Consider the following 22,409-nt stretch of genomic DNA (forward strand, 5'->3'; position numbering starts at 1 on the left):
GCAATATTTTCAAAAAAGTTTTATTTTTTACCACGATATTACCATATGTTCTCCGAGTAGTACAATAGCAAGTATTATTTGTAAGTTCTTGGTCTTCCAAAACAGGATGCAAATTACCGGTATACCCCCAACCTCTCGCAGACCCAAGAAGACACGGAGCATATAGGAAAATAAGATTAATCAGATCATCTTATTCACATGGATCAAAATGTAATTGCACAGAGAGCGATCCATTCAAGATCCGAATTAGTGTCCCCATCCCCCATAAAAAAGACACTAAATGAGATAAATTCATGTTTGTTGGACATAAAACCCCTTCTACTTGCTTGTACATATATATATATATATATATATATATATATATATATATATATATATATATATATATATATATATATATATATATATATATATATATATATATATATATATATATATATATATATATATATATATATATATATATATATATATATATATATATATATATATATATATATATATATATATATATATATATATATATATATATATATATATATATCAGGGTGAAAACTAAAATATATCCTTTCTAGTTTAATGTAAAAAAAGAAAAAAAAATGCATATGGGATTTTAAAAAGCTTACTCTACAACAAGTGGTTTCTCAGTTTCCTTTGTATCTCCATATAAAAGCCATGGTCTTGTGTACACCCATAAATAGACAAAAAGAGGTCCAGCATATTCTGCCAAAAAAACTGTTTTCCATGCAACTTGTGGCCCAAGGTCCTAAATGAACAGAAAAAAAAAAAACTTAATGTAAATAATAATAACTATTCTCTATTTATTTTCCGTGATTTGTGTCCCTTTAGCAATTTTAGTTCGGCAATTGGGTCGCTTTTGATAAGTTTTATTTGGCACATGTTATTCCATAAGACTAGCTAAGCTATTTAATAACAATAATAATAATAATAATAATAATAATAATAATAATAATAAAGCCTTTGAAACATCGTAAAAGGATATGTTACTCCGCTGCACTCCCAAGACATTACTTGAGACCTGCTCTCCCTCCCCTTCCGAAAAATAAAATTTTCTAATAGGCGGATAGTGATACTTCAGATACAGAACATTTTCAGATAACAAAACAGCAGAGATGAAAGAAATCTACTGGGCTTAAGAAACATTTAGAAAACTCAAGCTTCTATTCAAATACAAATCATATTATGTCCGCATTTATAGAAGCACATGGTCATTCACCATAATGGCGCTGTATTAATCATAATGGTGTTTTATTCACCATATTCCATTCATCAGAAATCAGATTTTCAGGTGCCTTTCCGAATGCAATTATCGTCAGTGATAATTCCTTTATTAGTACATACCCCACTGTGTTCGGCTAGGAGAAAAAGACGCGGAATGAGGTGATAAGCAGTTTTCTCGACACCACTTTGAAAAGCAGCCTGGAAGACGAGTACTATGAATTCACTTTTCAAAAATGATGGTCAAGAAGTGCCAACACATTCGTTGGGCATGACCTAGCCAATGAAATTGCTGGAAATAAATTTATGATGACTACTTGGTCAATTTTGTGTCATAGGAAAAGGTTACAGGTTATTAAATAAACCTGATTAGGGAAGGGACATAAAATTGGATTATTGTTATTTAACGATACCTTTGATAATCTCCAGCGATATGTTCAATGGTGATTGGTCCCCCACTTGGCAGGTCAATAGAGCATTTTTTTTGCAATTTCATCAGCCTGATGATTAACAGTTATACCTGAGTTGTTTGGAATAAATTGAGGGTAAGTTCTTATGCCTCTTGAAGCAAGAGTCCACTTTGAGAAATTAGTGTTTATTTTGAGGATTAACCAACTCCATGGGGGGGGGGGGGGTAGGTGCAATTGATTTTGCTCGCACTGCGAATTTCTTGTGGGTACTGGCATATTCATTTGAAATGCTTCTATACATGGATGGATTTCTTAAGGCGGAGGCATTTACTTTCAAAGGCTAGAAGTCTATGCTTGGTTTCCATATTAAGCGTACAAGTTTAGTATGAGTAGGTTACCGATTACGAAGAAATTGGTGTCAAAAACCTATTTTAAGTCATGAAAACAGTTTTATTGTCGAAAGTCCGTCATGAGTCAATCTGACAATCTCGGTTATTACCATTGCAATTCCAACGGGATTTTCAACTAAGGCAAATCTTATTTGAATAAGCCGTACTCCATGCCAATGGACAAAAAAATGAAAAGCAGCCCAGCAGCAGTTTTGAGATCAGTTGGTATTCCGTTTATTATGTTCAAGATGCGTCGTTTTGACAACCTGGGCGCATGAAGTGCACTTGATTTAGTTTAACATTCACTCAACATTCCCAGGAAGTTTCAAGTTAATACTCTTACCCTTCCCAACACGTATGATTCACATGCCCCCTTTTCAATAATAAAAAAAATAGGTAAATAGTGAACAGCGTATTTATTTTGCAATCTTTGCCCCAGCGGCTCTCTGGGGCCATGTAATCCCCTTGGGACATTTTTATGTGTCCTTTTGATTATTTTTAACAAAACAGTTTGATCAAATGCGGCTTGGGTTTGGGATAGAGAGGGAGGAGTGGCGAAAAAGAAGTACAGAGCTTATCGCTCTAATTCACTTTAAGCTTTAAAATATCACCAGAACTTTCGATTTTCAACTAATGAGCCCCTTATGTGGTTGCTCTTAGTTTGGTCGCTAGCTCTTACGATAGATAGCGTTGTTGCCCTGTCTATGCTGCGGTCTTCAGCTCAAGGGAGCTTAGAGTGCGGTCCTATGGATCCTGTGTACTTTGCGCAGAAGATCATGAGTTTGCTCTATAATATTACAAACAAGAAATAAAAGAATTTAATTCTTAGTAAGTAAGAATCAACATAGAAGACAATATAAACTAAACATTCAGTTCACATAATTTATTTTAAGACTAACCATTGATTAACAACGATTGATCGGGAGCCGGCAGCGGGTCTTCGCCATTTTCTTATATAAGTGCTTATGTATAGGTATGATATGAACCAGCTGCCGGAATACTTTAATGGTTTGCTTTATAGCCAATGGAATATACATAGCCATAATACTAGAAGTAGGAATGATTTTTATACTCCACCTATATTCTCTGCCGGGTCCACGTTTTCTTTTATTATGAAGGGTATAAAATTATGGAATGTAGATGAAAATTTTTAGTGATTTTATAGGATAATTGAAAGAAAAATTATTAAGTATTGATTTTTGTTTTGTTTGTTTTAGAGATTTGATTCGATTTAAGTTAGTTGTAAGTATATTTGTTGGTTGGTGAGTCTGACCCCACAGAGCTGTATGTAGTTGCTGCCCTTGCAGTATTATTATTATATATATATATATTTTTCTTTTCTATTTTTACTTTTTTCTCTCTTTCTTACATTAGTGATTTTCAACAATGTTATGTGCATGTTTTTTTTTCACCTTATCCATCCCAAGTCAACTTTTGGGTTTTGGGTGAATCACATTGACTTTTGTATGTAAATTGTTGTTAAAGTTAAATAAATACCAATATCAAAAGAGTGTTTTGGAATGATGGAAATCTGACATTGTTCTCACCTTCAAAAACAATTGGCTGCCATTTTTTATGTCAATTTGCTCCAGAGTAACCATATCATCTAATCCCTTTGAGCGCGGCTCTAGTCTCAATTCTTGCCTTTCGGGCTGGAGATGACCTTTCTTCTGTCGAATTTCGTTCTTCAGTTCCCCAATTGTCATTGCAGGATCAGCCTTAAATAAAATGAAATAAATAGAATATATATATATATATATATATATATATATATATATATATATATATATATATATATATATATATATATATATATATATATATATATATATATATATATATATATATATATATATATATATATATATATATTTTTTTATATATATATATACAAGTAAAAACACAAGCTTTGATAGATCTTTGTCACTAAGTGTATTTAATCTCACTTGTTACACAATCTTTATCAGCTCCACTCAGCACCAAAGGCCTTAATCCTTACGTGACATCAGATCAACTAGGGATTTCCGTTTTTTTCAGGTTTCTGAGAATACCCAAGTTTTCCTCCTCATGCTAAACTATTCCTCGTAAATTTTCATGTTCCGAACTTAATAATAATAAAAAAGCTTCTCAGAGGAAAGTAAAGACGACAAAGTGCAAAAATATAGCCGTCCTGTAATTGTGGCTGTTTAATTCACTGATTAACTTGCATAACATTCAAATTAAAAATTTTACAGTTTAGAGAAGACAAATAGATAAATTCTTCAACTCACAAAATTTTTGTAAAAAAAAAAACTGTTTATAAGATTGCTCTTCCAATGGAGCATTCGTTCTTGAAGTACTGGCGGAAAAGTCAAATTTTTACAAAGAGTAGGGATTGGGGGACCGGCAGACTTCCTCGTGTAAGGATAATTTCTGCTCATTTGAATTTTAATGTAACTCTTCACTTTCTCCCGAAAACTGTATTTTTAACAAAACTTTATTTAAAAGAAAAATTTTATTGTTAGATTTTGCCATAAAGATTGCCAATCTGAAATTATACGAGAGACAATTCTGGTGCACAAACAATCTTATGTCATTTCTATGTGCTTATTCGGGCTTTCAAAGTGATTACTGAATACTGCTGAGTCACATTCTCAATTGGGGCCTCCCCTGGGCCACCCAACGTGTCCCCAGATGCAAGGTCCAGGTGGACCTCCAGGTAGGAAGGCACGGAACAAGGGAGGCCCAATCTGTTGGGGTCTATAAATGAAGTTGGACAACACATGTCTGTGGGTCATAAATTCAGACAGAGGAGGTGGAAGGCCCCAATAGTGTGTACTGGGTAGGGCCCATCGGTGTATGAATATGTCCCGCCAGTCAAAAACCTTCTTCCAGCAATGGAAAAATTGGTGGTGCAGGTCACCAGAAGACCCTATTATCAGCAAAGACAAATAGCTAAACGCTTCTACTCTAAAAGTTTTTGAAAAAAAAAACTGTTCGTAACATTGCTCTTCTATTAGAGCATTCGTTCTTGAAGTACTGGTGGAAAAATCAAATCTTAGCAAAGGGTAAGGATTAAGGGACCGGCAGACTTCCCATGTAGGGATAATTTTAGCTCATTTGAGCGGAAATAAAAGTTGAAATAAACACTCTCCCCTTACTTCACTGAACTACTAAAGCCTCGGTCTTTAACGTTCACAACTACACGTAGCATTATGTCACCACCCTCTGCAGTTAGTTTCGTTGTAACAAACTGCTAGCAGGGAGCAAGTCCGGATAATAGTAACCAAAGGTAAAAAAAAACTTTGATAAATGATTAACAAATAAAAAAAATAAATTTTATGCTTATTCCAAATACATAATATAGATTATGTTTACAGTTACCCAGCAAAAATTACGAGCCAGAGAAGTTTTGTAAGATTTTCACCAGGTTTCTATCAATTGAATTTTTTTTATATAATCATTATGCAAAGGAAAAAAAAAGTATCCTAAAAAATAAACACAAAATTATACCTTAGAATCCCCGTTATACGTTAACTAGGTTTATTAGTTTAGCGCTTTTTTTATATTTAGAAATATGTAATACTTATGAGAAGGAATAAACTGCCACGAACAACAGGAAAATAGACAACAGCTAAAATAGTATCACAAAATTTAAGCAAGAAAAGTGGAGAACCACATAGACCTCACCACGTGGAAAAATTGTAATCTTATTGATTTCGTGGTCGTCAATAGGCGATGGCAACCGTTCTCATTAGATACTCATACCCTTGCTGGGAACGATTTTGACAGGGATCATTTCCTGGTCATGTCTGTACTGAAGATACGCCTTAAACTGCCCAAAATCTGAAAAAGAAACCCACTCGTCCAGCACTCATTTCCTCACAGACTCTCAAACCCGTCAGACCTACATCACGGAACTGTCTAGTCAAGCTTCGAATCTTCTGTCAAATACCCATTGAACACAATCTAAACAGAATGTTGACAAAATGGTCACTGACTCTTCTACAGTCATAAGTGACATCGCAATTTCTGTTTTAGGAACGAAAAGGGACAATAAAAAACCGTCGATAGCCGACAAAATTATCTCACTTGGGTTGCAGCGGTAGCTAGCAACCTAGTAAGAGTTATCTGTTAAGAAGCACAAACGCAATAACAAGTCAGACAGAGAAAGTAGGGACAAATATCAGCTGCTGAAGCGTGCTGTATAAATAGCATCGTGCTTGCACAAGACAGATGCAAACTGTGAGAACATGATTTCAAGAGAGGTGACTCAAACTTTATGTAAAAGAGTTTGCGAGCTATCAATCAAGAAAAGTTTCAATCCCTACACACTGCCAGATAAATCGACTCGCATAAACAAAGCACAGAAGATATCCGATCGAAATAGATGTAGTGTTTCAAAGAAAATTTTAATCCTAATGTTCTTCTAAACCCTGCCATATTTGACCTCTTTCCTGTTGCTACCTCAAACCCAGCCCCACGTCCCCTCCACTCTGAAGCTAAAGACCAAGTCCGAGTAATAAAGGCAAATAAGAGCCATGGACCAGACAGAATACAAGTAGAACTTCTGAAAATCCAGTGTGAACCACTTATAGATATATTCCACAGGATCATATCTGGTGCCTGACAAGGGAAACATTTCCTGACTTCTTGGTGCAAGGCCACAATTGTTCCACTACACAAGAAGGAGTTAAAGGCAATATATGATTACTATCATTCTATTAGCTTAACAAGTCGAACCGGATAAGTTCTCACCAGTATTACACTTCAACATATCAGAGCCGTGTCTTCCTCAGTCATCCATGAATACCAAGCTGGTTTTCACCGTAGGAAATTGACCACTGGCCACATTTTCACTCAGCGCCTGATTTAAGAGAAATATCTGGAATACTGCTGCGACCTATACCAACTCTTCATTGACTTCAAAAAAGCATTTGACCTTAATTGAAGAAAAGGCCTTTAAATTATCCTCCTCATTAAAGAATTCCACGGAACAAGCCAACCTTATCAAAGATATATACTCTAAATTTACGAGTCGTGTCGTGACCAGAGAAGGTCTCAATGGCAGCTTCCAAACGTCCACAGGAGTTGTTCGAGGATACATCTTGTCCCCAGAACTGTTTAACCTCTTCCTCACCGCAGTTTTATCCCTGGTGTAAACCACTTGTGGCGCACATATAAGAGTGTTCTTACAGACAAGCTAGCTTATACTGACGACATTAACATAGTGGCAGAAACACCTTAAGACTTACAAGTTGTTGCTAATGAAGTTTTTAAAGGGACTAGTTCTTTTGGAATGACCGCGAATTCATTTAAAAACAAGGCTATGTACTGCTCATGAGAGCTACAGGATACAATCAAGCCAGGCCTGAAACTTAACAGAAAGAGTGTCCAGTGGGTCTAAGAGTACCGCTACCTTGGTTGTATAATCACCGATGACAACAACAACAACAACCCAAAAACATAAAAAGACAGCTTGCCCTCACGAGTTGGAGTTTCAAAGCCCTTATGCAAATATGGCGAAGCAATGATTTATCTGTACGATTTAAGACACGACTTATTGTTATGTTGATTATCCCCATCACAATAAGCTCATATGAAACATGGATATTGACCCAGATGACCAGTGTCGACTAACAACGTTTGAAACTAAAGGTCTCTGCTACCTCTTTCAGTGCCTTAAAATCAAATCAACAATCTTCACCAACTCCAGCGTTCTCACCCTTGTGATTCCCCCTAAAGAGGCAGAATGAAAATTCTGCACCTCATCACCTTTCTGACCTTCTTCAACTAGCAGAAGACCGCGAAACATACAGAAGACATATCCACCCCATTACAAAGAAAGAGGCTCAAAGACAACCTCCAAAGACGGATAGGACTTAAATCAAGTAAGTCAAGACATGTGATTACCAATCTGAAGTTATACGAGAGACAATTGTAGTGCACAAGAGTCTTTTGTCATTTCTGTGAGATTATTTGGGCATTTACAGGGATTGCAGTGTTTTGGAGGTTATTAAAATATCTCATTACCAATCTGGAATTAATTAAGAGACAATTCTGGTAGAGACAATATTTTGTAATTTCTTTGTGCTTATTTGGGCTTTTCCAAAGACTTAAACTAAAAAATTTTTCCTGTATATAAAGGCTCCTGGAAGCGGAACCAGGATATATATTTATCTAAGTTTTTTTGTTTTATTGCTCCCCTGTTTTATGTAAATTATACCCATTTTCTCTCTTAAAGTTTGCAAGCACGCATTGAAGGATACCATGACCCCCCCCCACAGCCATTAGGGATCAGGCTACAATTTAGGAAATTTACCCATTGTTTACTTATAATATTTAATACTGGGAACTATACAGACATTTTTTTGGAAGGGGAGAATGGTTCGCTGGGGGGGATTTCTAAGGGGAGGGAAGTTGTCGCTAGTGAAGGCACCAAAAAGATTATCGAGCAGTTATCCTCCCTCCTATACCTTTTTATAGGAGGGGGGTTGCTGGGGCAATTTTTACAGGAAGATTCTCTATAGAGAAGTCAATTGTCGGGGTGAACTTTCCAGGGAAGATCTGATACTGGAGAAATATGCCAGAATTCCTGTACGAAATTATTTTTAATTATCTTACTTAATATTTTCTGACTCAATTTTTGATGTGGAGATTTTCTGAGGAAATTTTTCACTAGAGTTGCAATTATCTGAATGATTTCCGTAGAGAATTTTCGGAGGGAGAAATTCTTGACTGGGAAACCATCCGCGGGAATGGGGGAATTTCTGGCATGATTGTGAGAAAAGGCAATCATAAAAAACCAAGGAAGAATTTCCAGCATGAGAAACTATCAGATAGTCAACTGTAGACAATCAAGGCGTGCCTTCTGAAAATAAGATCATTTGCCCCTCTTCTTTCTGAGATGGATTGGCAATATCCCAAAGTCGATTAGGTCTCCCTGTGGGAGTCCATTAACAAATACTAGGCTATCTGTAAGTAATTAAAAAAAAAAAAAAATCAACTGAAAGTGAGGAGCAACATCAAACCTTAAAACGAACGGAAATCATTATGTATCTGAAAGGGGTTGCCTCCTCCTTTAAGACCTCACTCTTTACGCTGAAGCGTTTTTATAGAATTTTAAAACAAATCCTTTTGTTTCAAACAGTTCGTGGTAACGAACTGTAGTAAGAAGCGACCCGGCTCAATAGTGACTGAAACTCTTAAAAATGGAATTTTGATACCAATAGTTACATCAAAAGAATCGCATTTTAATGCTGATTTTAAATATATAAGCGTTCATCAAGTTCAGTAATACCCATCGAAAGTTACTAGCCTGAGTAAATTTGCATCATTTTAGAAAATATGGGAAACACCCCCTAAAAGTCATACAATCTTAATGAAAATCACACCATCAGATTCAGCGTATCAGAGAACCTTCTCGTAGAAGTTTCAAGCTCCTATCAACAAAAATGTGGAATTTCGCATTTTTTGCCAGAAGATCTTATTAAAGGGTCATTTTGTTTCAGGAATTTTTTTTAAAGAATTAGGACAAAAAGTCAAAGGCATAAAGAGTAAGGTCTTGTGGAAGGGACAACTCCTTTCTTATACGTAATAACTTATGTCCGTTTTACGTTTTGATGTTCAAATATAGTCCAATTTGTCCTGTCTTCTTTTTCTTCTGTTTTAGCAAACGAGGGCTTTTCAGCCGAGACTATTCAGTCTTTTTCCTTTTGATTCACACTCCGTGTGATGAACAGAGCTACCGAATTGGTAATTATTAAATATAATAACCCTAATATAATAGAAGCCCTAAATATAATAAAGACCTATTATTATTGAATTTTGGAGTGTGCTCTTCTTCTTCATCAATGATTTTACCAATTTCTACCAGTATGACATAGTGGTCTGTAAGAAGAGGAGGAAATGTACATATTTTTGAATATCCGGACAGTTTATTTGGTATTAGCTGTAGGTCAATGGTGGAGAAAAGGTTAGTTTTACAGTCATAATAGGATTTCATACCATCTGCTGTAGCTATTGACATTTCTGGTAATTCATTTAATAGATTTTCCAAAATATTGCCTGCCTTGTTGGTTTTTCTTTCCTCCCCAAGTAGGGCTATAAGCATTGAAATCTCCTACTATAAGTGTTTTCTGATGAATTATCTTAGGTGCGATTTCTGTCTGGAATGCCGTAGCTTCTTAGTTAGGGTTGTTTATTAGTGTATTAGGGTTGTAAAAGGAGTATATTGTTACTGTTTTTCTAACTTTAAGACTTGTTTTTACTCAAACTACATCAGCCTCGTTAGGGTAATCCTTTGGTATTATGAGGCTGTGCTTAACATCTTTCCTTACAAGGATAGCCATACCCTCTCCTTTCCAGTCTGATGATCTTTCTGTCCTATAGAGCTCATATTCTTCTACCCATGGTGTACTTTCTTGGCAAAGGTGTGTTTCTTGGAGGCAGATAACATGTGTATCTTTTCCTTTAGTGTATACAAGCGTCTATTTTGATAGTGAGCGTGCGTTTCGTTGGAAGATGTTTAGTGTTGTTTTGCTCTGGTTTTGTAAGATGGTTGTGGATTTGGTCCTTAAGCATTAGCCATATAGTGCTAAGCTTGATGGTTATTTAGGATGGCGATTAGATCTAGCTCTGCAGTCTCTACTAGGCTTTTAGAGAAGTATTTTGCTGCTAGTTCTCTTATGATGACTGCTTTATGTCCTTTGGATATTTTAGCTTGGGAAATGCAGGTACTTGCCATGGTGTAAGCTATGAGGTTAGTAATTACCTTGGCTGAGTTGATGGGCATTGATTCTGTAGCCTGCTTTATGGCTGATGCTAGTCAAGCTAATGGCTTGGGGTTTTGCTTGACACCTGGTAGGCTTGTGGGTCTTACATGCCTATTGCTGGTACTAGTACAGGGGACAGTAAAGAGAATCTGGAAGGTATTGAAAATTTTTGTGGGATGCTAAAAGTTTTTGGTGCCCATGGAGGCTCAAGCATGCTGCATGTTGGGGAAAGAGGTGTGTTTGGAACTGTGTCTGAGGGGATAACTGGCTAATTTGTTATTTGATGTTATTGATTCTAATTATGGCTAATACTGGCTAATTTGTTATTATAATACAATACTGGCTAACTTGTTATTGATTCTAATTATGCAGCTCTAAATGCGTACCTGAAGAAATCCAGGGAAGGTAAACAGGAAGGGTGTGTGAAAGCACAGGATGGCTGGCCCCCAACCCCCCATTGCCCTTCCTGGCTGAAGGGCCAAGAAACGGAGATCAGTACCGCCGGTACGGACTGTAAAGTCTAATGCCGTATCCTTTACCTTTTACCTTTTTACCATTCTAATTATGTGAAGACGCTCTCCATACTTAAGACATAGTCTACTATTATTAGAACAATGGAACACATTGCAATCTGTGCATTTAGGCTCGGCTTTACAATCATTGCTTTCATGTCTTTATTGGCACACTGTGTAGTTATTTGTTGTTGCTTTGCAGTGCTTGTAGGTGTGACCTAGCCTAAGGCATTTTTTTTACACTGGATTGGTTTATCCTTGTATGCTTGATGTGCCTTTGACTGGATAAACAGGAATATTTGTTGGGTGATGTGGGAGTGTCCATCTAATATGAAAGTATAGTCTTCCTTGCTTGTGAGGTGTTGGTTCCTGGTTTCTTTAGACAGTGGATAGCCTTAACTGGAATGGCTTCCCCATTGGCAGTCATTAAACCATCTTTTAGTTCTGCTTCGGGGATTTCAGGAGGTATGTTGTATACTACAATTTTTTCTTCTATATGGTGAGGTTTCCACTTTTCAGTTGCCACCTGGATGCTTCCAACAGTTCCTAGCTGCAGAGCTCTGCTGGCATGGTCAGCATCTGGGAACAGAACTTCTAATGAGCTGTCTCTAGCTATGTCGATACTAAATTTGCATATTAGACTTTTGAAGAGGGGTAGTCTTATCGGTTCCATGGTCTTAGGTAAGATAGTGTCTCCTGGGATTTTGGAATCTGTTTTATAGCTATTCCACCATGGATATGTTTCTTGGTAGTTTATTCAGTTGAGCTATAAAATAGGAATGGTTGGGTGGCTTTGTATTGATCTCTCTAGTTTGTAGCCAGTACAGGACTATTAAAATATTTTCCTTTTTGATTTTCTTTGTACAATGATGAACTCTGAAGTTTCTACTTTGTTGGTTTTTGTTATTTTCATGAACTGTGATCATGGTGTTGTTTTGGGTATTGTCAGATCTTTCAGTTTTAATTTTCACTATAGAATTGGGGACTTGATGTGGGGAGAGTATTGCATTTTCCCAAGACTGGCCTCTTTCCAGGGGGGGGGGGGTGGGTCTGGTTTGACATTCCATCAAGGAAAATAGCAAAACTATTGACAACAGGTATATCAATAAAATACAACTGGTAAATCAACCAAAATACTTGACAAAAAAACAAATAACAATAATAGTTGGAATTTTCCTCAAAAAGGTAATAAAAAGATAAATATCTTATATTTATTTTCTAGCCGTTTCGTAGGAGTTGTAGTAGTCTTTTCAAATGAAAGTATGCAATGGAGAATTTTTCAAACCGAACCGTCCACAAGAAATCGTCCAAGGTTGATTTTCCGCGAGGATTGAATTGACCAAAGGGGAGGGGGGAGAGGCATTTCCCGTGGGAGGAACTTTCCACAGAGAAAATTCCCACAGGGGAGGGAGCTTTCCATGGAGGGAGGGTGGCATATTTCCCAGCATAATTGAAAAACGTCAAGAAATTCAACAAGAAAAACAAGTTTTTAAATTAAAAGTAAGCAGCAGCATTAAAACTTAAAGCAATAAAAAACAGTTTCGTATACAAATGGCATTGCCCCCTTCTCAATACCATGCTCTTTATGCTAAAGTTTGGTTTTTGTCCCAATTCTTTAAGAAAGACTCCTGAAATATAAGGGCCATTTATTTAGAAAAAGACGCTGTATTAAAAGTGATAAAACCTTTACAGAAATTGTCCTTACCACAATAGTAGCCAGCTGCTTTGCTCCATGGACACTGACTATGCTGACCTAGAAAGAATCAAGAATTGTCCATTAAAAATGCCAAGAAAAAATCCTTCAATTTTAAGTGATTTAATCCTTTTGTTCACTTTCATACACAAGGGCAAAATAGAAAAAAAGTTAAATAAAGAAAAGGACAAATATAGACAAACAAACAAATCAAGTTTAAAACAAACAGAAATTATCACAAAAATGAGTAGGACTAATGTCCCTAAGATGTTTAACAGTCATAATGTCGTTTGCACTTTACTGAAAACAATTTGTAGTTAAGCGATTATTTTATTTCTTGTAGAGGAAAGAAAATCTACCATAATAACCAAGATTACTAGAAAGAATTAAAAAAAATTCGATATAACATTTTAAAAACATAAATAGGCAGATAGATGAAACTGAATTTTAGGACATTTGTTGTCATCAAAGTGCTGATATTTAGAAGGCTAGAAGGGCAGGATGACTCAAAGCACCTAGGCCCGGGCCCAGGGGGGGCCTCATTTAAATTACTCCTAGATCAAATTACACAATTCATGACAATTTATTAAACATTAATCCTTCATCATTTGTGCTTATATATGGAGACAAATAAGAAGCCTCATGAATACCTCAGTTTAATGACCCAACAACAGCTATATTTGTTTTCTCTCTTTTTCTAAGTGGACCTTCACTTGACAAGCTTGTTTAAGTCAATGACATTGGCGAGGTCCTTTTCATTCCCCAACAACATGAGGGAATCTAGTCAGGAAACAAACATAGAGTTTCTCAACAAATTCTTAACAAACTTGAGTTTGGTAAATGGTCTTTCGGAAGTAGCACCTGCAAAAGGTACTGTTACAGTTGGCAAATCACAGCCAATTCGCAAATGTGATTAGTTTACTTTTGCTGATTTTTCTGGCAATTTCCTTTGTATAGGACTTCTCTCAAGCAAGTAGCCCTATGGTAAAACTGAAACAGAACTTGAAAATCTAGTTAAAAAACGAATCTGGAGTTCTTTCTTGGTTTGGTTTAGACATTGTTACTAGCTCAATATCTAAAATAGCGACAAAGACCACGTTGCCTTTCCATAACGAACAAATACAAAGTAGAAACAATAGCGAAAACCTTTTCAAGACAATGGAAAAGTCCTGGTTGAACTTCGTTGAAGTAAGGATGCTAGGGCTGTTTTTAAAAAAGTGTAAAAAAAACATTATTAGTTTTAATTCTCACATTTTAATGTAAGTTTATTTATATATACATATTTTCTCTCTCGTTCTCGTATTGAGCTGAAGACAGCCCTTAGAAATAGGGCCAAAATATTCACAGAATTGATTTCCACTGTCTTGAAAAGATTTTCCCTATTGTTTCTACTTTGTATTTGTTAGCTCAATATCTGCAACTGAAACCCTGAAGTATGGAGCAAAATGACTAAAATTCGAAATGACTAGCTCTGAAATTATCTCCCATCATTCTATAAAACTGAACTGATCATTGAGATCTCAGCTTGACTCTGAGCTCAGCTGTCAAAACGAGATGTTCCAAATTACCAACAATGAGGTGTCACAACCCTGACTTCTCTCATTCTGGCAAACATTTTGGCACTGTCAATGAAATCATTCATTTTATTGTCCAATATTTTTGGACAATATTTTTTCCAAAAGTTTCTTCATAGTTTCAAGCATTTCAATTGCGTTGATGATGTAGATCTACTCTTCTTCAAACTTTTCTGTTGCTATCCTGATCATGATTTGATCATGCTATCCTGATCATGATTTGATCATGCTATCTTGTACATACATGATTTTTTTTTTCACAAACATGAGGCAAGCAATAAATTTGAAGTGTATAATCCCTTTCAGAAGGTTGCTAGCTTGTGCCTTTGTCTTTGCAATGATGTTCTTTATCTGTTTTGTTTTGTAAATAGCTGAAAAAATTGTTTCAACGAAGTAACTACTGATTGTATGGTTTCAGCCCTTGCAGTTCACTAAGTCCATGACAAGTTTTGGAGATTAAGATTGCCTTGAATTGAAATTTTTTTTCCTTAAAGCTGCCAAAATGCTTTATAGATGAAGAAAAGTATACATATATGTTGTCAAGGATGTTGAAAAGCTCAATTATCAAAAGATATCAATTGCAACTATGTTCTATATGATTAGAATCCCATGAAATATGGTACTTCCTTTGGTTTTGCTAGAGATTGGCTTTCTTATTCCTGGCTTCTATAATTGACTCCTTTTCATCATTTGCATTGATCAATGGCATGACATCAAAAATTACCATAAAGAGCCAGAGGAACAAATTTGGAAAAATTTCTGACCCATTATAAATTTTAACATTGCTCATTTCTTTCATATCAGACAAAACCTTACCTTCCAAATTGAACCAGCCACCCTGGTTCAAAGGTACTCCTGTCATAGGGATAAAAATTCCCAGCACACAGCCAAACCTTACTTGTCCTCCTCAACCTCATATTATAATAGTCCTTTTTTCACTGTCATGTATACACTTGCTTTGAAAGGGTCTCATGGGGCTCCTTTTCTTTAAATTCTAATTACTTTTCTATTGTTTTTAGGAATTTCTTGCCTTCTTTTCCACTGTTAGTCAAAGTTTGACCAACACTTCATGCACATAACCTTATCTCTTGCTTTTGGTTTGTTTGTATTATCTTGTAAGGCTTTAGTTGAATTTTCTGAAACTACTGAACCTTCAAACAGAAACATATTATATGCAAGCACAAACAGATTTTCAAGGCAAGCTTCTCCATTTCCAATTCTATAATTTATATACAGAGTATTTGAACTACCAATTAGTCTTTTTACCCCTTTGATTCCCCAGCAAGTATCTCACAATACACACCAATAACACAGCAAGAATCACATGAAATATGGTACTTCCTTTGGTTTTGCTAGAGATTGGCTTTCTTATTCCTGGCTTCTATAATTGACTCGTTTTCATAATTTGCATTGATCAATGGCATGACATCAAAAATTACCATAAAGAGCCAGAGGAACAAATTTGGAAAAATTTCTGACCCATTATAAATTTTAACATTGCTCATTTCTTTCATATCAGACAAAACCTTACCTTCCAAATTGAACCAGCCACCCTGGTTCAAAGGTACTCCTGTCATAGGGATAAAAATTCCCAGCACACAGCCAAACCTTACTTGTCCTCCTCAACCTCATATTGTAATAGTCCTTTTTTCACTGTCATGTATACACTTGCTTTGAAAGGGTCTCATGGGGCTCCTTTTCTTTAAATTCTAATTACTTTTCTATTGTTTTTAGGAATTTCTTGCCTTCTTTTCCACTGTTAGTCAAAGTTTGACCAACACTTCATGCACATAACCTTATCTCTTGCTTTTGGTTTGTTTGTATTATCTTGTAAGGCTTTAGTTGAATTTTCTGAAACTACTGAACCTTCAAACAGAAACATATTATATGCAAGCACAAACGGATTTTCAAGGCAAGCTTCTCCATTTCCAATTCTATAATTTATATACAGAGTATTTGAACTACCAATTAGTCTTTTTACCCCTTTGATTCCCCAGCAAGTATCTCACAATACACACCAATAACACAGCAAGAATCACATGAAATATGGTACTTCCTTTGGTTTTGCTAGAGATTGGCTTTCTTATTCCTGGCTTCTATAATTGACTCCTTTTCATAATTTGCATTGATCAATGGCATGACATCAAAAATTACCATAAAGAGCCAGAGGAACAAATTTGGAAAAATTTCTGACCCATTATAAATTTTAACATTGCTCATTTCTTTCATATCAGACAAAACCTTACCTTCCAAATTGAACCAGCCACCCTGGTTCAAAGGTACTCCTGTCATAGGGATAAAAATTCCCAGCACACAGCCAAACCTTACTTGTCCTCCTCAACCTCATATTGTAATAGTTCTTTTTTCACTGTCATGTATACACTTGCTTTGAAAGGGTCTCATGGGGCTCCTTTTCTTTAAATTCTAATTACTTTTCTATTGTTTTTAGGAATTTCTTGCCTTCTTTTCCACTGTTAGTCAAAGTTTGACCAACACTTCATGCACATAACCTTATCTCTTGCTTTTGGTTTGTTTGTATTATCTTGTAAGGCTTTAATTGAATTTTCTGAAACTACTGAACCTTCAAACAGAAACAAATTATATGCAAGCACAAACGGATTTTCAAGGCAAGCTTCTCCATTTCCAATTCTATAATTTATATACAGAGTATTTGAACTACCAATTAGTCTTTTTACCCCTTTGATTCCCCAGCAAGTATCTTCAGATAATCAGAAATCCTTTGTTGTCATCTGTAACCAAGCCTTGGAAACAAAGAGGTCTTCCTGTCACTTAAGAACCAGTAAACCCATTCAATAAATGGGTTGTGGGAAGTATGGATACTTGAACTACCTATCCCCAGTAGCTTAAGGCCCATAGGCTTGTTAGTACCAATGCAGTTCTTCCCACTCCCTTCTGTTAATTCTAAATCACTTGATGAATCCTTTTCTATTATCTAGGCTTCCAGTCCCTTTAAACCTGGTTTAGTTTTCTATTATCTATTATCTCTATTTTATTATCTCCTTTTCTATTATCTAGGCTACCAGTCCAGTCCCTTTAAAACTGGTTTAGTTTAAAAAACTCGTTTATATATGAAATTATTAAAAATAAAAATTAAACAATACAATATAATGACTCTATTCTATTTAAAACAGATATAAATTCAGTTTTTGGTATCTAAAACTGAAGCTAAGTAGTTCTAAAATCAACCATTTCTCTACTGAGAAGTCTGAAAACCCCAAAGTGTTTCTAGGAAAAGAAAATGCAATGCAGACTTCTTTGACAGAATTGATTACCTGGGAACTGGATGAGGTCAAAATAAATAACTTCACAACAAGTAGGGCTAGATCTGAATGGCAAGACTTATATGCAACACTAGTTTAGTGACTTCTTGCTCCCCCTACCCCTTCCTCTATATAATGCAGTTTTTTGTGCATTATAGCTTATATTTTGGTCAAATTTAATCCTATATTACTATTAAAAGTGTAAATCCTTGCTTACCTTAAAAAGTTAACTTTTCACTGTTTTTTAAGCTACTATATCCCATAATTAGATCACCAACATTGAAGGACACTTATTACCTTTTATGGTATAGTTAAGACAACAACAACAAGCCGTCCTGGCCGAGTTGGTTGATGCGCTGGATTCGGGATCCTTTGTCTGAGAGGATGCGGGTTCGAATCCCGGTGTACCCAATTCTTCAGTTGGGACGGGGGTCAGTGGCGTGACTCTGTAAGCTTAGCCAGAGTCAACCCAGCTCTAAATGGGTACCTGGAGAAATCTGGGGAAGGTAAACAGGAAGGGTGTGCGTAAGCACAGGATGGCTGGCCCCCAACCCCCCATTGTACTTCCTGGCTGAAGGGCCAAGAAACGGAGATCAGCACCGCCGGTAGGGACTGTAAAGTCTAATGCCGTATCCTTTACCTTTACCTTTATAGTTAAGACTGGAATATGGGCATTTAAACCAACCCTTTGGTCAAGACCAGATAACAATTTTTTTGAAGTGTCTTATCTAAAGCACTTTAATCATGGGGTGACTTGGGAGTTTCTGACTCCAAATTACAAATAAATGCAGGTTATCCTTAGCAATTCTTCTTGTAATTATTTATACAATATAATTTTTTATATGTTAATCTATGGAAACTTTCAATATTTATTCATGAAAGAAGAGGCTTTTTTTAATTCTTGTCACATTGATGTAATATCAAGCATGCTAGCTATATGTAATTACTATGGTGCTACAAGAGGGCAGTTGCCCAAATACAAACTTCAACAATTTTGTTATCCAAGAATTAGTTTTTATAATATGGCAACCCTGCAAGTCTTCTGTTCTTGCTTAGTTTAAATTATTTTTTTTTCTTATTGGCTTTTCAGGTTTGTTTGTATTTATTCAGGTTTCTCATGTGGTCAAGGGTATATGCAAGTTTTGTTGGAGAGAGGAGGGTGAAAAAGGTACTAAACAAAGGAACAATTTGTTTATATGTATTTTTGTTACTTTTTACAAGTTGAAAAAAAAATTGGGGTGGGGTTGAAACTTGGTGGCCAAACCCTGGGTATGGCTTTGGTAGTTTCTATGTTTATGCTTGTCAATATCATCTGTTTTTTAAATCATAACAATGCAGAGAAAGTCTATTTGTTCAAGAAGGCTCAATACTGATTTTTAGAAAAAAAATAATTGAAGAAAAACGGGTTTAATTTCTTATAAAGCAGTGACAACAAAATAAAATAAAAACTACACTTTAGCTAACCAAAAAATAAATATACTCTGAATATTTCGGCCCCACTTCTGGGAGCCTTTCTCAACGAAAAAAAAAACAAACAAAAAAGGAGAAAATTACAACAATTTAAGACTATTTTTAAGACATTATAAAAATGCCACAACGTTTTTTTCAGCTGAAAGTAAGGAGCAACATTAAAATATAAAATGAACAATTATAAGTCCGCATCTGAAGGGGTTGTCCCCCTTGTCATTATCTTGCTCTTTATGCTAAAGAACAAATTTTGTTCCAATTCTTTAAGCATCACCCCTGAATCACAAAGACTGCTTAATTAGAATATATAGCTCTTTTGAAAGAATACCATATATATATATATATATATATATATATATATATATATATATATATGTATACTACAGTCTTATAAATATATATTTAAAATTGGCAAAATAAACCAAAAATAAACCCGCAATAAACATTAATTACAACACAATTATCCAAAAGAGAAGTTTTTCAAAGGACAGAAGAGAATACCCTTGTTGAAATATTTGTTTGATTTTTGTCTTCACATTTTAATACTGGCTGACAAAATTTGCTTTTTCTCATCTATTTGATTTTTTTTCATTAATTATATCTTTTCCTTTCATGGTTTCCGACAAAACATTATAGGATAGGAACATGTTGATGCTTGTCTTAAGTTTAATATTACTCTTTACTTTCCTTTGAAAAACTTCTTTCTGGATAAATGTGTTGTAATTAATGTTTATTAAGGGTTTATGTTTGGTTTATTTTGCTAATTTTAGATATATATTTACAAAACTATTGTATATATATATATATATATATATATATATATATATATATATATATATATATATATATATATATATATATATATATATATATATATATATATATATATATATATATATATATATATCATATTACTTTCAAAAGAGCCATATATTCTAGTTGAACAGTCTTTGTGATTCAGGGGTCATGCTTAAAGAATTGGAATAAAATTTGAACTTCAGCATAAGGAGTGAGATAATGACATCAAATCAAATTTTTATGTGTTTATGCACATCAAATTTTATTGAGAAGAGAAATCACCAGTGCAACAGCAAAAAGACATTAAAAAAAAAAAATACAGCAATGGTTAGTTTACATATTTAATATATGCTATGCTTTACCCCCATCCCCCTGATGTGCAAATATATAGCCCAAATTTGTTTCTAAACTATTACAGATTTGTAATGACCCTGTATGTAGGTCATTTTTAAGAGGTCAAAAGTGCTTAAATCTGAATTTGCAGTAGAAGCAATTATTATATTTGTAAACAGCATTAAAAAAGGCATCAAGTGGAAAATTCACTTTATATGAGAGCCAGTAATACTGTTTGCACCAGTTTCACTGCATGTTGACTTTATTGGAAAGTCTATTATATGAACTGCAAAAAAATTACCAAATCTGTTTTCAGTTTTACAACTTTGCTTTATTCTAATTTGTGAAGTTTGAGACATGTGTAATTACATTTCCTAAATTCAGAAATATCATAATGATATGGCTTCAAATTCTACTCAAACAGTAGGGATTGTATTTTCAGAGTTAAAGCTAGAAAAAGAAAACTGATAACTGAAGAATAAGGTAAAATATTGCATGGTCAAAATTTCAAAGGGTAGAACAGTGAAGTGGGCACATGTCTGAGACTTAGAAATAAGAAAGGAATTAACAGGCAAGCTTGGCAATAGCTTCCCAGAGTATCCTATGTTAAAAAGGAAACTGATAACTGAAAAATAAGGTAAAATATTGCACAGTCAAAATTTCAAAAGGTAGATCAGTGAAATGGGCACATTTCTGAGACTTAGAAATTAGAAAGGAATTAACAGGGAAGCTTGGCATTAGCTTCCCAGAGTATCCTATGTTTTTGGCACTGGATTTGTTAGCCTACTGAAAGTTTCATTTTCTAACTTAAACCCTTTCCAAGATTGAAAAAGTTGGTAAAATTCTAGTTAATTGACTTTTTGCTATCTCAGAAAGGGTTTAGGTTAGGAAAATGAAGCTTTTGGGGATGGGTCTACAGGCTAAAGTATGTCCTGGGAAGGTATTTTAGACTACCCATGGGCACTCCTTCTCCCTCTAAAGGGCCCTGAAAATTGCTTACATTACAGATCTATACCAATTGAAATTTTGAGAAAACAACAGTATACCTTAATTTTCAGTTACTAGTTGCTTTTTTGCTGCCTTAAGTTCTGAAAATGTGATTCCTCTTATTTGAGTAGAATTTTGAGCCACATCAATGTTTTTTTTCAAAATTTAGGAAATTTATTTGCATATCTTTAAAACCTTCTAAAATGGAATTGAGCAAAGTTATGAAGCTGAAAACAATATTGTTGTAGGCCTACTGCAATTAAGCAGAAGATCTATTTTGCAAGATTTCACTTTTATAACACACATATTTTTAAAGGTCAAGGCCCTCTAGAGGGGGAAGGGGTGGAGGTAGTTGCTTCAAAATACCTTTCCAGGACATAGTTTAGTCTGTAAATTCATCCCTGAAAGTTTCATTTTTCCTAACCTAAATCCTTTCTGAGATAGCAAGAAGTCAATTAAATAGAATTTTAACAGAAAGTTGCTAAACTAGAATTTCACCAAAAACAGTTTGCATTGGCTCAAACTACCTCCATTTATTATAACTTTTATATTCCTGTGTAATTCTTAAATTACTTTCTTCTGTTTCTTTCAATATGCTGAATGAGGGAAACGTAGTGTTGCCAAATCGTAAGCCAAAATTAAGCTCGAAAATAACAACGAAGACGTAAATTCAAAGTGAGCCTTTAAAGCAAACGGAAAATAAACCATAACGATTTAACGTCTCCGTTAAATCATTAAAAAACTCATTGATTTATTCGAATCAAAACCTTCTTTGAATGGAATTGTCCATTAATGTATGACAAAGGATACATGGGCCATTACAAAACCTCAGGACCTATAAAATTTGTTTGGGCGATGAACTTAAAGGTTATAAATAATATAATCAAAAAAGCATAGATAACGCAGGAGTCTTTGATATTCTGTTTCATTTCTAAAGCTTTATTTATCCTATTTCGATAAACTGCAGTTTGTC

General features: G+C 34.9%; 1 protein-coding gene across 1 annotated transcript; it reads right to left on the minus strand.

Annotated features, from left to right (window-relative positions):
• Window positions 1-607: 607 nt before the first annotated feature.
• On the minus strand, window positions 608-22,050 carry LOC136035079 (probable very-long-chain enoyl-CoA reductase art-1). Its single transcript, XM_065716669.1, has 4 exons — window positions 21,964-22,050; window positions 13,009-13,056; window positions 3,586-3,756; window positions 608-766 (listed from the first exon to the last, which is right to left on the minus strand). The coding sequence occupies exons 1-4, from the start codon at window positions 21,967-21,969 to the stop codon at window positions 623-625; spliced, it is 369 nt and encodes a 122-aa protein (XP_065572741.1). The 5' UTR covers window positions 21,970-22,050; the 3' UTR covers window positions 608-622.
• Window positions 22,051-22,409: the final 359 nt, after the last annotated feature.

Source organism: Artemia franciscana, chromosome 13, assembly GCF_032884065.1.
Source record: "Artemia franciscana chromosome 13, ASM3288406v1, whole genome shotgun sequence".
NCBI lineage: Eukaryota > Metazoa > Arthropoda > Branchiopoda > Anostraca > Artemiidae > Artemia > Artemia franciscana.